We start from the raw sequence: 14,543 nt of genomic DNA, 5'->3' as shown, positions 1-14,543 counted from the left end.
TTCTTGATCACAGCTCATAGTTTAAAGTTAGATATAAATATCCACAGAGCAGTTTGGTAAATTGACATTTAAACAAGCCAATAGAGGAGATGAAGCACTAAAAATCAGTGTAAAGGAGATGTGTTTATTAAAACTTAATTTCTTTATTTGAAAGGCAGGATTACAGAGGGAGAGACAGTTTTTCACCAGCACTCTATTTCCCAAATGGCCACAATGGCCAAAGGACAGACATGTTTGAGCCATGAGCCACTTCTGGGCCTCCTCTATGCAGCACAGAGGCTCAGGCATATCGGCCCTATTCTGTTCCTCAGAAGTATTAGCAGGGAATTGGCTTGAAAGTGGAGTAGCCAGGACTCAACCCAACTTCCCATATGGGATGCTGACAATACGAGCTGTGGCTAAACCTATTTTACCACAGTGATGGTCTGTTCTGTTTTTTGTTTTTCTTTTAAGAATTTTTTTTTAATTGGAAAGACAGATTTACAGAGAGGCCAGAGAGAGAAAACTCTTCCATCCACTAGTTCACTCTCCAAATGGCCACAATGGCCAGAGCTGAGCCAATCTGAAGCCAGGAATCAGGAACTTCTTTCAGCTCTCCAGTGTGGGAGCAGGGTCACAAATTTTTGGGCCATCCTCAACTGCTTTTCCAGACCATAAGCAGGGAGCTGGGTGGGAAATGGAACAGCTGGGACATGAACCAGCACCCATATGAGATCCCAGCACTTGCAAAGGGAGGATTAACTCTAATCAAAACATACTGCCAGCCATCGCAAACTGTTTTTTTTAAATCATTATTTTCCTCCAGCTATACACAGCTGCCTAGGTTACCTTTTTATCTAGGCAAGAATTATACTCCTGGGAAAAAGGCAGCCAGTAACTTGTGGGCATTGTGAGCCTGATTAATGCCACATTTGTGTTAACTATACAAGTATGCCATCATAGTTGCTTTTTTCTTTTCTTTGAAAGTTAAGTGGGGAAGGTGGAGATTGCTAGGCTGGTACACGCATCACTCCAGCTGCCAGGCAGAGAGGCTGTGCATTGGTGAGGGAAGAGTGTCTGGGGATGTATTGGAGTAGAAGTGACTAGGGACCATTTTTGACAGGAGAGGAATGACTTCTGGGTTCTTCCACAGACCAGGCCATTGCATTCTCAAGAAAGCAAGGGAGCTGAGATGGAGTGGTTTAGAAGGGGGAAACCAGAAGCCATGTCTGGATCAGGCCAAGGCACCAACCATGTGGAAGACCTGGGCTAGGCTAAATATTATCACCTACTGGTGCATGCAAAAGCTGGGGCAGATGAGCATGCCTGGTTGTGCTAGGCCACAATACCTGCCCGCCAGTGTTGGAGCATGGGGTTGCGCCACGTCAGGGTGGGCCACAGCACTCACCAGAATGTGAGAAAACCAGATCTGGGTGCAGATTCTGTAGGGAAATTGTGGGGTCCCCACTGGGACTGTGGCATCTGCCAGTTTATGCAAAAAGCTGGAGGTGGTGACTGGCCAAACCAGGCTTGACTACAGAACTCACAGAGTTCCTGTTAGGGAACTCTCCTGATGCTCACAAAAGCTGTGGCTGGCCCTGGAAGCAGGCCAGGTGGGAGCAAGCTACAGCATCCACCAACAAATGTGAAGGCAAGGACTGAAGACATACTACACCAAGCAGGGCTGCTGTATCTGCCAGCACGCATGGGATCTAGTGCTGGAAGCTGACCTGGCAGGGTAACTTGGGGTTCTCCCCTTCTAGGCTACAGTTCCTGTTGGGGAGCACAAGAACCAGGGTTGGCTGTGGGCCAGGCCAGGCAAGACTACAGCACTTGTCAGATTTTGTGTGGACCAGATCTGTGAATGGGACAGGCTGGGACAGGCCACAGCACCAACTGGCATGCACAAGAGCTAGGACAAGTTGTGAACTATGTCCAGTTGATGTTGCTGACCATGCCAGACTAGGTCAAAGCATCCCCTAGCATGCGCAAGTCTGGGCACTGGTAATGGGCCTGATAGGGGAACTCTGGGAATTTCCCTGTCTGGCAGCTCCCACTGGTGAGTGTAAGAGTTAGGACTATGAATGGTTCCGGCTGAGCAAGGCTACAACACCCATTAACATGCATGTGGTCTGGGTCTATGTGTAGGCAAAGCTAGGCTAGGATCCAATACCCACTAAACACTTGCAAGAGCCAGAATGGGTATGGGATGAGCCAGGGAAGCTGTGGCACCTGTGATTCACCTGAGATCCAGATCTGGGGTAGGCCAGTTGGACTAGGCCTCAGTGCCTGCCCTTAAGTGCCAGGGCCAGCCGTATTAGTCTGGGTAGCAGCACCCACCAGCACATGTGAGATCTGTTCCTGGGAGTGGATCTGGTACATGAACTCCCTTCCTAGACCATAGTTCCTGCGGGTGAGTGTGAAAGCTGGGGCTGGGAGCAGGTCTGACCAGGCTGGGCTGTAGCATATGTGTTGCATGTGTGAGCTGGGTCTGGAGGTGGGTTGGGCAGGGTCAGTCCACAGCATACACTGGCACGAGAACCAGGATGGGTTACAGGCAGAACCATTTGAACCATAATACCTGCCAGTATACATGAGGGTGATAATGGGCAAGGCTGGGCTAGGCTACTGCACCTGGTGGCAAGAGCTGGGACTGGAGATGAGCTGAGCTGAGGCAGACTGTAGCACCTACTGCAAATACCAAGCCTGGGGACAGGCTATCTCAGATTGGGCCATGGTACCTGCTGCCATGCACCAGACCCAGGGCTTGGAGCAGGCCTGGTAGAGAGCATTAGGAACTTCCTTGTTGAACCACTACTTCTGTTGATTATGAGAGCTGAGACTGGGGCCTGGCTGGTCTTAGGGCTAGCCAGGCTGAACTAGGCTGTCACACCCACTGGCAAGTGCCTGGACTGGGTACGAATCATCAGGCTGGACTGCAGTATCCCCTTGTGGGCACAAGATCTAAGAGTGAAAGTTGGTCTTGTAGGGGAATTATGGACACTCCTCTGCTGGACTGCACCTCCCACTGGTGAGCATAAGAGCCAAGACTAGGGGCAGGCCAGGCTGGACAAGGAGGTGGCATCTATTGGCATATGTGAGGGCCAGGTCTGGGAGGCATGGCAAGCTGAGCAAAACTGCAGCAGCCAGAGCCAAAAGGGATGTAAGTTTGGTGGGGCTATACCACAGCAGAAGCTGACATGCACAAAAACCAGGTGGACCTGATAGGGATTATTTGGGGTCGCCCTGACTAGGATGCAGCAGCTGCTGCTATGCATGAGAATTGGGTCTGTGGTTGGCTGGCTGGGCTGGGCAACAACACCTGTCAGTTCATGTGAGATTTGGGACTCAAGTGGAATGCTTAGCTATATCCTCCAATATGCATTGACTGGTACTGGTGACAGAGCAATCTGACCCTGCACAGGCTGGTGCACACAAGAATCAAGTCTGAGGTCATCCTAGGTTAGGTTTCTTGGGGGACTGTATAACTAGACTGCTGGACTTAGACCCTGGACACTGGGAAAATCACAAGTTACGTGGTCTTGACCTTGGAATACTTGTGTCAGGTCTGGGCCTCTTCTATTGCTGATGCCTGGGTAGTGGACAGCATGCCCAGATGCACACGGTGGGCATAATAGCCACTTGTCTGGATCAGCAGAGAACATTGAATTCCTCTGCCTTGTCAGAAGATGGACAGCAGAACAGGCTAGACCACTCTCGTGGCCAAGCTTTGCAGTGTGTTTGTGGGCCTGTGAATGTGCGTTGAGGAGGACTTGGTCAGCCAGTAGCCCTTGGGAAGATTTTCTCAATCCTGGTGCAACAAAGCCAACAATGTTCCTCAAGTAACAGTCCTCCCAAACACTTTTCCCCGCATCCCGGGTCTCTAAGGCATCAACGACTGTTCCCTGTTCCCCATTGCTGATGTGACTTTGACAGCAAGGAGCGGTCCCCTCCCCCGTGGACACAATGCTGAAACATTTGTCCCACCCACCTTCCTTTCTTCCTACCTGATCCTCCCCACCCTAATTGAAGACCCAAATGGGTGTGCGTCCCTCTCAACTATATAAACAATATTAGGAAGAAAATTGAAAATTAAGCAAAACAAAACAATATTTTCAAGCGTATGTAGTTAAATATGTAAAGTGTTAAAAGCTTTCAAGTTTAGTTCTTTTGTCCTTTCTTCCCCTTATGGATGCTGTTTTTCTGTCTTTTCAGCTGCACGTTATGAAGAAGGAGAGTCAGAAGCAGAGAGCATCACTTCTTTCATGGATGTTTCAAATCCTTTTTATCAGCTTTATGACACAGTTAGGAGCTGTCGGAATAATCAGGGGCAGCTCATAGCTGAACCCTTTTTCCATTTGCCTTCAAAGAAAAAGTACCCTGATTATTATCAGCAAATTAAAATGCCCATATCACTACAACAGATCAGGTAAGATTTCTTCTTTGGTTTTTTTCTTTTCTTTTAAAAACATTTATTTTCATTTTAATTGGAAGGCAAACAGAAAGGAAGATATCTTGCATATTCTCAAATGCCTGCAATATCCAGGACTGGGCTAGGCTAAATCCAAAATCCCAAGGCTCAATACAGATCTCCCACAAGGGTGTTAGGGATCCTACCTCCCAAGGAGCACATTAGAAAAAACTGGATTGGAATCAGAGTAGCCAGAACTAAGACAGAGCTCTAACGCAGGATGCAGACGTCCCAAGCAGTGGTTTAACTGCTGTGTGAAATGCCCACCACTAGAATTTAGTCATCTTCTACTGACTTGTCCATAGAGCCGATTGAGAGCATTTGATCTAAATTCACACCTAATGCTTCTAGGTTACATTCAGGCTCCAAAACAATGGGGCAGCTTTTATTCCGTGGAACTGTTTGCTGACTTCCTGAATGGTCCAGAAGATGAGTGCCCACTCTAGTTTTAAACATAAGTATCCCATGCCCTTTCTACCTGATATTAAATAAGTGTACATATCCTATAAAATGGATGCCAATGTCTAAAATAAACCAACATAGCTTATTAAATAAAACTTCAACCTCTTCTTTGTTAGTCTACATCCATTAACTCATGATTGATCCTGCACATATATGTTTTTTGGTAAAATGGATAAGGACTTTAGAGGTAAAAAATGCTTTTTACCTGAGTATATAACAGTTCATCTATGTTACAATTGAGCAAAGTGCACAAATTATTTTTTCCTATACCTTGTATTAATGTTTTGATTGGGAGAAGTGTTGGCACAATGGGTTAACCTGCTAATTGCCATGTTATCATCTTACATGAGTGCTGGTTTGCCAGCTCCTCACTAATGTGCTTGGGAAAGCAGTGAATGCAGATGAAGCCTCTAGCTCCTGGCTTCAGCTTGGCCCAACCCTGGCTGTTGCAGCCATTTGGGTGGTGAACTAGTGGAAGGAAGATCTCTTGGTCTCTTTCTCTCCCTCTCTCCTTTTGTAACTAACTTTCAAGTAAAAGTATTTGGTGTTTTGAAGTTATAATTGATGCTACTTCATACTTGTTAGGGTGGCTAAAACAACAGCAAAAGAACCAGAAAATAATATGAGTATGAGGTTATGAAGAAATGGGAACCTCTCTTGGGAATAGCAATGTAAATTGTCTGTAGAACAACATGGTACTTCTTCAGAAAAAATTAGGCATGGGCATTTAATGCAGCCATTAAGCTGCAACATGGGACACCGCCGTCATTGAAATCCCCACCCTGCCACTCATGTGGGGGACCTGGGTTGAGTTCTGGGTTCCTGAATCGGGCTCCACCCTGGCTTTCCCTGAGTGTTGTAGGCATTTGGAGAGTGAGCCAATTAATAAAAGTCTGTCTTTATCTTCCTGCCTTCAAATAAATAAAATAACTGATTTTAAACATTGAAGCGTAGGGTAGGTGTTGTATCATAGTGAGTTAAGCCAACACTTAGAATGCTCATATCGCGTATTGCTGCAGTGGTTTGTGTTTTGTGTTCAGCTTTCTGCTAATGTACCTAAGCAATAGTAGGTGATGGTTCAAGCACTTGTGTACCTGCTCCCAAATGTGAGGCTTGAATGAAGTTCCTGGTTCCCAACTTCAGCCTGGCCCAGCCCCAGCTGTCATGGCCATGAGCCAACAGGTAGAAAATCTCTTTCTCTCTCCATTGTCACTCTAATTGTCATATATTAAAAAATGAGTCTTTTTAAAAGTGATTAAGCAATTACTAGATGATTCAACAATTAGAATTAAAGTATATATTCAGAAAAATTTAAAGTGGGTTCTAAAAGTATTTATTGGGGCCTAGCACGGTAGCCTAGTGGCTAAAGTCTTTGCCTTGCACGTGCTGGGGTCCCATATGGGCACTGGTTCTAATCCTGGCGGCCCAACTTCCCATTCAGCTCCCTGCCTGTGGCCTGGAAAAGCAGTCGAGGATGGCCCAAAGCCTTGGGACCCTCCACCCACGTGGGAAAACCGGAAGAGTTTCTGGGCTCCTGGCTTTGGATCACCTCAGCTTTGGCTATTGTGGCTGTTTGTGGAGTTAATCAGCAGATGGAAGATCTTTCTGTCTCTCCTTCTCTCTGTAAATCTGACTTTGCAGTAAAAACATAATAATAATAATAATAAATCTTTTTTAAAAAGATAAAAACAGTAGGAAATAAGTACTACTATAAAAGATGCCATTTTTAGTTCCCACAATGTGAGTTAAATTCTGGAGTATAAACATAGTCAAGAAACAGAGTAGAGTATCTTCACTGGGCGAGGTTAGCATAAGCTGTGGTGTGTTTATGTGATGTCTTTGTGGCAGGTAAATAAGCTTTCTAAACGCGGGTACAGGCCATCTTCTGCTGATTTCCCAGAACATAGACAGGGAACTGAATTAGAAATGAAGCAGCCAAGACATGAACCAGCAGCACCTATATAGGATGCTGGCACTTGCAGGTAGAGAATTACCTATTAATCAACTATGTCGGCCCCAGCCCTTATTCTTTTTTAAAGGTTTATTTCATTTTATTGTAAAGCACAATTACAGAGACAAGAGAATCAGATCTCCCAGCAACTGACCCACATTCCAAATAGGTGCAACAGCTAGAGCTGGGCCAGTGTAAAACCAGGAGCTGGCAGCTTCTTCAGGTCTCCCAGACAGGTGCATGGACCACCATTTTCCACTCCTTTCCTGGCCACCAGCAGAAGGCTGAATGGAAGACAGAACTGCTGGAATTCAGTCCAGTGTCCACGTGGGATTTCAGTGCCACAGGCAGAGACTGAACCTTCTATGCCATGGTGCTGCCTCCCCTTACCTAATTCCCTAACCAGCACCTTTTTTCAAGTTAGAGAGCTTTCTGATGTAAACTTTGCTACTTAAATAGTCATTCTGTACCTTCCTCTTGGCATGCAAATTGAGGAGTATGAAGAAAAGAAAGTGAGTAAGGCTGAACACACTGCAATTTGAAAGGTTTGGTTTTCAGAGTGTCTGATTGTTTCCAAGGACAGTGAACCAGGGGTGTCTGATAGGGAGACTCGCTGTACTTTATGCCACTGCACCGTCCCCTAGTACCTTGGCAGACTCACTGTACTTTGTTCTCTTCCATTATTGTGTTCCACAGAAAAATAAAGTCTAGGGCAGTGCTGTTTACTAGAACTTTCTGCTTATGAAACTGTTCTTTTGTCTTATAGTGTCCAATGTGACATTAATGCCGTGCTGTTGAGTGGCATGAAATGGCTAATTCAGTTCAGGTGTTAGATTTTAAGTGCTATGGAAATATAATGCTGTTTTGGGCAGTTAAGGAATAAACCGAACAGGTGGAGAATGTCAGTTATATGTTTCTTTCTTGCTTCCTCTGTCTCTTTCTCTGTCTCTCAATTATCTTTACTTTTTAAATAAAGAAAATACTCTTGAAAGTTAAACAAATTGGATAGTTCACCCAGATTCTTCTTAATGGCTCTAAATCTCCTAAATTTTTGCCTTCTCAAAGTTTGCATATTACCATTACTAGAGTTTTTCCAATAATGTTTTCCTTGTGTATGTGTTTCCAAATTGATTATGTAATTTGTATTACTTCTGCATTTTTAAGTAAACTCTCGTACAGCCTGAATGTGGTGGTGCTTTTGCTTCCTCTCTTTATGTCTGGAAAATTATTTTCAAGTTGTCTAATCAGTATCACTGGTAAAGAGACCATCTAGTCTATCAAAATTTTTGCATTGGATTTTCAGGGAGAACGTCTCACAATGTTCATAAAGAAACCTTGTTTGTCTTTCACAGAACAAAGCTAAAGAACCAAGAATATGAAACTTTAGATCATTTGGAGTGTGACCTGAATTTAATGTTTGAAAATGCCAAACGCTATAATGTTCCCAATTCGGCCATCTACAAGCGGGTTCTAAAATTACAGCAAGTCATGCAGGTATGGTTTCTTGTTAAATGTGTTGTATATATGTATAAAATAATCCCACACATGTTCTTTTAAGATGCTTGGTTGTCCCTCCCAGCTGTATCATACTGTTCATTTCTACCACAAATAATGCTGAGATTTTTGTTTCTTGTTTATTTTTGAATTGTCAAGCCCATATAGAATAACAGTGATACTTTAAAAGGAATTAGTTTTGTGAGTGAAGACAGCAGGATTTTGTCTCTGGGTGATGCCCTCTGTAGTCACAAGTATTCCATCATTTAGGCTGTGTGTGTGTGTGTGTATGTTTTTAGATTTATTTATCTTCTTTGGAAAGGCAGATATACAGAGAGGAGGAGAAACAGTGAGTAAGCTCCTCAGTCTGATGATTCACTCCCGAAGTGGCTGCAACGGCCGGTACTATGCCAATCCAAAGCCAGGAGCCAGGAAGTTCCTCCAGGTCTCCCATGCAAATGCAGGGTCTCAAGACTTTGAGTCATTCTCGACTGCTTTCCCAGGCCACAAACAGGGAGCTGGATGGGAAGTGGAGCTGCCGGGATTAGAACCAATGCCCATATGGGAGCCCGGCACATTCAAGGCGAGGACTTTAGCTGCTAGGCCACTGCACTGGGCCCCATCATTTATATTTTATTCCTTTGGGTTCTGGGCTTTCTTAAAGTGGAGCTGATCCTATCGTAGGGTAGTCCGTCACTTTATCAGAGCCTCACTGTGAAGCACACTTGGAAAATTCCTAGGTCATGGGTAAGTAGGGGCTTTGAGACAGGAGCCAGTATTGTGGTTGGTGGGTGAAGCTGCTCGCTGTGAAGTTCACATTCCGTGTGGGTGCCAATTCAAGACCCAACTGCTCCACTTCCATCCAGCTTCCTGCTACTGTGCCTGGGAAACAGAAGAGTATGACCCTGCTGCACCCACGTGGGAGACCAGAGAAAGAGCTTGCTCTCTCTAACTCTGACTTTCAAATAATCTTTTTTTTTTTTAAGTATGAAATACAAATTGAGTGTATCACAGTTTTTGAGAGAATCTTGAAGCAAGGAAGCAATAAAGGCAGTCTTAGATCCCCCATAGAATCATTTTTTGTGCTCAGCACTATGATCCTTAGAGCTGTTTCAGATGTCTTCTTTTCAGTGCTCTGTGGACATGTATTTCCTGAGTCAGCTGTGCTTGTATGTTCAGCTCTGTTTAGCACAATGTCTTTAAAATGCATGTGTTAAAAACTAGATCTGAGGGCTCAGCGCAGTAGCCTAGCAGTTAAAGTCCTCGCCTTACACATGCTGGAATCCCACATGGGCTCCAGTTCTAATCCCGGTAGCCCTGCTCCCCATCAAGCTCCGTGCTTGTGGCCTGGGAAAGCAATTGAGGATGACTCAAAGCTTTGGGGCCCTACGCCCCCATGGAGGACCTGGAAGAGGCTGGTGTTTTTCTGAGTAAATCTAGTATATCTAATATGTCTTTAACATTCAGCATTCAGCTGAGTGAGCTTGACTCCCAGAATCTGCTCTGTTTCTAGGCAAAGAAGAAGGAGCTCGCGAGAAGGGACGACATTGAGGACGGAGACAGCATGATCTCGTCAGCCACCTCTGACACTGGTAGTGCCAAAAGAAAAAGGTATATACTTTTTCTCTTCAGAAACATCTCTGTTGCTAGTTATTCTTTTTTAGACAATTGCAGAGGCAAAAAAAAAAAAATAAGTTAAGCTATCAAGTAGGAATAATTCTTCAAGCTTTAAATATTTGATACTTACCTTTCATATTTTTTATAATACAGATTATTTGCTTTTTTGCTTTGTGAGTACTGTAAAGCTTTTGGATGACGTAGATGGACATTATCATATGTAGTTTGAAAGCACTCTTTTTTTTTTTTGAGCTGTTCAGGCTGTTTTCTTTATTTATTTCTATGGCATTTTTAAGAATACTTAAAATGTGATTTAGGTCATTTCAGCGTGGCGAATTCCAAGTAGGAAAGGTAAGGAGACTTTCAGTGCTGCCACATCATTGCTGTTGCCCTTTGTTTTTCCCTTTTTCTGTGATGTTTCTTTGCCATTCTAAAAATATAAGGTTGAAAACTATCAGATCATAATTTGTTAATAGTTCATACAGTGCTAAGATAGATATAGGGTTGGTTTTGTTTGTTTCTTTCTAACTTTTTTCAGCCCCTCTGTTTCTTTCCTAATGGATTTTATGGAATGGAACCTTACTGTAAGATTCTGACGCTAGACAACTGTAAGAGATCACACAAAGCCATCTCTTTATGTATGCCTTCCAAGTAGAGTTTATCTGGCCTGATCTGTGTGGAACACATTCTCCTTCACCCTTAATTGTCTTACTATCTTTGCAGCAGCAGTCTTTCCAGGGAAGATACATCCCAAACAAGGAATAAACTAAACACTAATAGCAGGGCTTGTCACATTCAGAATCAATGATGAAGTCATTTGTAGCTGTTGACAGATTTCTGTAGATGCTTTGCAAGATCTACTAAGATCAGAAGATTTTAAAAAGTGAATTAGAAAGAATAAGCTGTCTTGTCTGTCCCTCTCACAAAGAACAGTTGGGAAAGGGTTTTTTTTTTTTTGGTTGTTGTTGTTTTTTGTTTTTTAACTTTGCTGTGCTATGCCATGGTAACTAGATTGATTGGTGTACTGTGAGATGTGAGTCTCCTCCATTACTGGCCTATGAATTTCATCCTTCCAAGTTCTTAATTCCTTGTTATACCAGGGACCACGGAGGAAAAATGTGAAACCAGATCAGAGACATCACATCAAGAACATCTTTGAGTGTAATTATATAATTCTACTTCAACATCACCTGTGTTTTCCAGATCAGTCACCAATCAAAGATAAATACTTCTCAGGCAAAAGAAGGTAATGGAGGGAAAAGTGATGGTACAGTTAGTGCCAACACTAGATGAAAACAGAGAGATCTTAAAATAGCAGGTGTTACAAAAAGAATTTTCTAAGGAAGCATTCACCCAAGCCAGATCCATAAAGTTTTTATTGGCTTGTAGTTTGTGGGACACTCAGATGAAATTATTGCGCTAAAATCTGTCCAAAAAAAATTAAGAAAAACAATAAGCTTTATGTTCTTGAAATTCTAAAATCCCATTTCAGACAGAAAGTCTCTTATGAACAGATTTTCCAGGAAGTATTCTGTAAAACAAAATGGAGTACCCAAATAGAGAAAGAACAGCTATAATCTTCTGCCTGAACAGAAAAAGACAAAATGCAGTGTGAAGGCATGAAGGGGCATACAGTGACTGAGAGAATTTAAGTCTTGTGTTTTGGGCTATCAAAAAGAAAATAGCATTATGAACCTTTTAGAAGGTAGTTATGGTGAGAAGTTTTGGCAGTAAGAAACCAGCTTCTCCAGAAGCCAGGGAAATGACAGCTTGGCCAGAAATGTGAGGGCCAGTTGACTTCACTCCTAGATACTGTGTGTGTATGATTCTATCTTTGCCTTGTTTTTGTTTTAATAACAAAGTGTGAGAAAAATTGGATATGGGTATGTTCTCTTCCTTCTGGGAGTGCATTCTTTTTCCCCACCACACGACCCAAAAAATTCATTTTGTCTTCCATGTTGAAGTATTCTAAATATTACGATCTTTTATCCTTCAGACTGAATGAATAATCCTCTTTTTCTCAACCATATTTGGTTTTTGCATGACCCTCCAATGTTGCTTGTTTTATTTCTCTTTACATGTAATGTTTGTTTCTGCTTTCCCAGGAACACTCATGACAGTGAGATGTTGGGTCTCAGGAGGCTATCCAGGTGTGCAGTTCTTTTTTATGCATAAACATACTGTAAAAGGTGTAATTCTTTTTCGGCATGTTCAGTACCTATTAGGGGGAAAGCAAAGCCGTAAGCATATGAAAAAAAAGTATTTGGGCACCAGTTTATTTGAATAAGGGAAGCAACACCGCTAAAAGTTTAGTTAGTGAAATAAATTCTGCCCAACTAGATAAGTTCAGGAGTAGTTTAAATTTATTGTTAGGTTTGCTTAAGGCGGAAAACTCCCTTACCAGTCATTATGGCTATGCTCCTGTAACTAAAAGAAGAGCCAATATGGTAGCGTTGCCAGTGTCCAGGAGCAGGCAGGTGCTTATCCCTCTCAGTGCTATATTTTACTGGTTTGGGGTGGTGGAGGGATGAAAACCATTGACCATCCAAATGATGTCAGTGCATGCGGGCACCTGTGCTCTGGGTTGATGCACAAGCATGAATGCCTTTCCTCATCTCTGGTCTTGTCAAAGTCTCATTTCTTTAAATATCACCCACTTTTTTTTTTTTTTGCATGTTCTTTATTTAGGATTTTAAAACCAAGCTGTGAGTTGCCATGTCATAGTGCTAGTGATAATTGTGCAGCATTTTTGTTTTCACATTTGCTGTGTGACATTCACAGCCAGTTGTTTACACATCAAGAGACTCTATTCTTACAAGTCATGAAAGACAATATTCAGTTTTCCATCTTCCGGGAGCTTACTGACCAAGGAGAGAAGCAGGTTGAAAGCATGAAATTGCATAGAAGCACTGTAGTAAAATAATTTCAAGAGGTACACAACTGTGTGCTTGCATAGGAGTGTTGTACAAGTGCCCAAATAGCTTTAGGAAAGAATATTTCCCCACAATGCTATTTCTTGAAAGTTTAGTGTTTTATAGTTATCTACGTGTTGTTGCCATATGTAATCCATTCTACAAAACTAGAAAGTGATTATTGTCATATTCCTAATATTTTATTAAGAAAATATTTTTAATTAGATGGTATATTCAAGAAAAAGGCCTTGGGGCCAGCATTCTGGCAAAACAATTTTAGCTGCTGCCTGCGATGCTCGCCTAATTTAAGGGCAACACTTGGTGTCCTGGCTGCTCCACTTTCAACCCAGCTCCCTACTGATGCACCTGGGAAACCAATAGAAAACGGCCCAATTTCTTGGGCCCATATAACTATAGGGTAGACACAGATGAAACTCATAGTCCCTGGCTTCAGCTTGTTCCAGTCCTGGCCATTGCAATCATTTAGTGTGTGGACCAGTAGATGGAGGATCTTCTTTCTGTTTCATACCCTCTCTATAACTACATTTCAAATAAATATATACATCCTTAAATAAGAAAAAAGATGGATTAAGTCATTTTTTTCTTTTTTTTTTTAAGATTTATTTATTTTTATTGGAAAGTCAGATATATAGAGAGGAGGCAAGATAGAGAGGAAGATCTTCTGTCTGATGATTCACTCCCCAACTGAGTGCAACCGTGGTGCTGTGCCGATCTAAAGCCAGGAACCAGGAACTTCCTCCAGGTCTCCCACACGGGTGCACGGGTCCCAAAGCATTGGGCTGTCTTCGACTGCTTTCCCAGGCCACAAGCAGGGAGCTGGAGGAGAAGCGGAGCTGCCAGGATTAGAACCGGCACCCATATGGGATCCCGGCGCGTTCAAGGCGAGAACTTTAGCTACTAGGCCACACCGCTGGGCCCTATTTTTTTTTAAAGTTTTGTACAGTGTATAATACTATCTCTAGGTGGTAGTAAAAACAGGAATGTTGAATCTTAATTAAGTAGGATTGTATCCCTGACCTCTGGAGCCTAGCTGCCCAAGTTCAAATCCCATATTCTTTTTTGTTTTTCATTTGTTTGAGAGAAAGCTTGATAAGAATACTTCATTTGCTGGTCTCCCCAAATGCACGTAATAACCAAGACAACCTGGTGAAGCCTGGAGCTGGAAACTTAAATCAAGTCTCCTGATGGGGTAGCAGAAACCCAGTTCCTTGAGCCACCACCATTGCCTCCCAGATTAACAGGAATACAAAATCAGAAGATAAGAATTTCTGATGGAACCCTGACAGTTGAGGTGGAATAGGGCCGTCTTAATCAGCTTTTTAACAGCTGGCCTGAGCACCCACCCTCTGTTCTTGCAAGTTCTGTAATCTAGACCACGTATTAGCTTTTCCTCTCTAGAGGGAGGCAGTGACAGTACCTCCACAGGATTGCTCTGAGGACAAATTGATTAACATGTGTAACACTTTTCAGAACTGCACTTGGATGCAGTGAGTACTTGGTAATTGTAGTTCTGGGTATTTTGAAGCAGTTCCTGTTGACATTGGAACTTGGTATATTATTTTGTTTTTCTCAGGTTACCAGTCTGGAAGACTCATTGAAACAAAAGATTTTAGGTCTTAAAAACTTGAAGGTAAAT

The 14,543-nt window shown here is 42.9% G+C and overlaps 1 protein-coding gene across 6 annotated transcripts in view; it reads left to right on the top strand.

Moving 5' to 3' along the window:
* PBRM1 (polybromo 1) overlaps positions 1–14,543 on the top strand; it is a 93,657-nt gene that overhangs the window by 39,698 nt on the left and 39,416 nt on the right. For 5 of the 6 annotated variants that reach the window (XM_040994605.1, XM_040994607.1, XM_040994606.1 and 2 more), the window contains 3 exons: positions 4,195–4,408; positions 8,216–8,357; positions 9,871–9,968. In XM_040994605.1, coding sequence (XP_040850539.1) covers positions 4,195–4,408; positions 8,216–8,357; positions 9,871–9,968 — 454 coding nt within the window. Of the gene's footprint in view, positions 1–4,194; positions 4,409–8,215; positions 8,358–9,870; positions 9,969–12,079; positions 12,125–14,543 lie in introns of all 6 variants that reach the window. The other variant, XM_040994603.1, reaches the window with a different exon arrangement.

This window comes from Ochotona curzoniae, unplaced genomic scaffold (assembly GCF_017591425.1).
Source record: "Ochotona curzoniae isolate NIBS_2020 unplaced genomic scaffold, NIBS_Ocur_1.0 contig_908, whole genome shotgun sequence".
NCBI lineage: Eukaryota > Metazoa > Chordata > Mammalia > Lagomorpha > Ochotonidae > Ochotona > Ochotona curzoniae.
The sequence above is the reverse complement of the archived record's forward strand: the minus strand, read 5'-3'. Positions and strand labels throughout refer to the sequence as shown.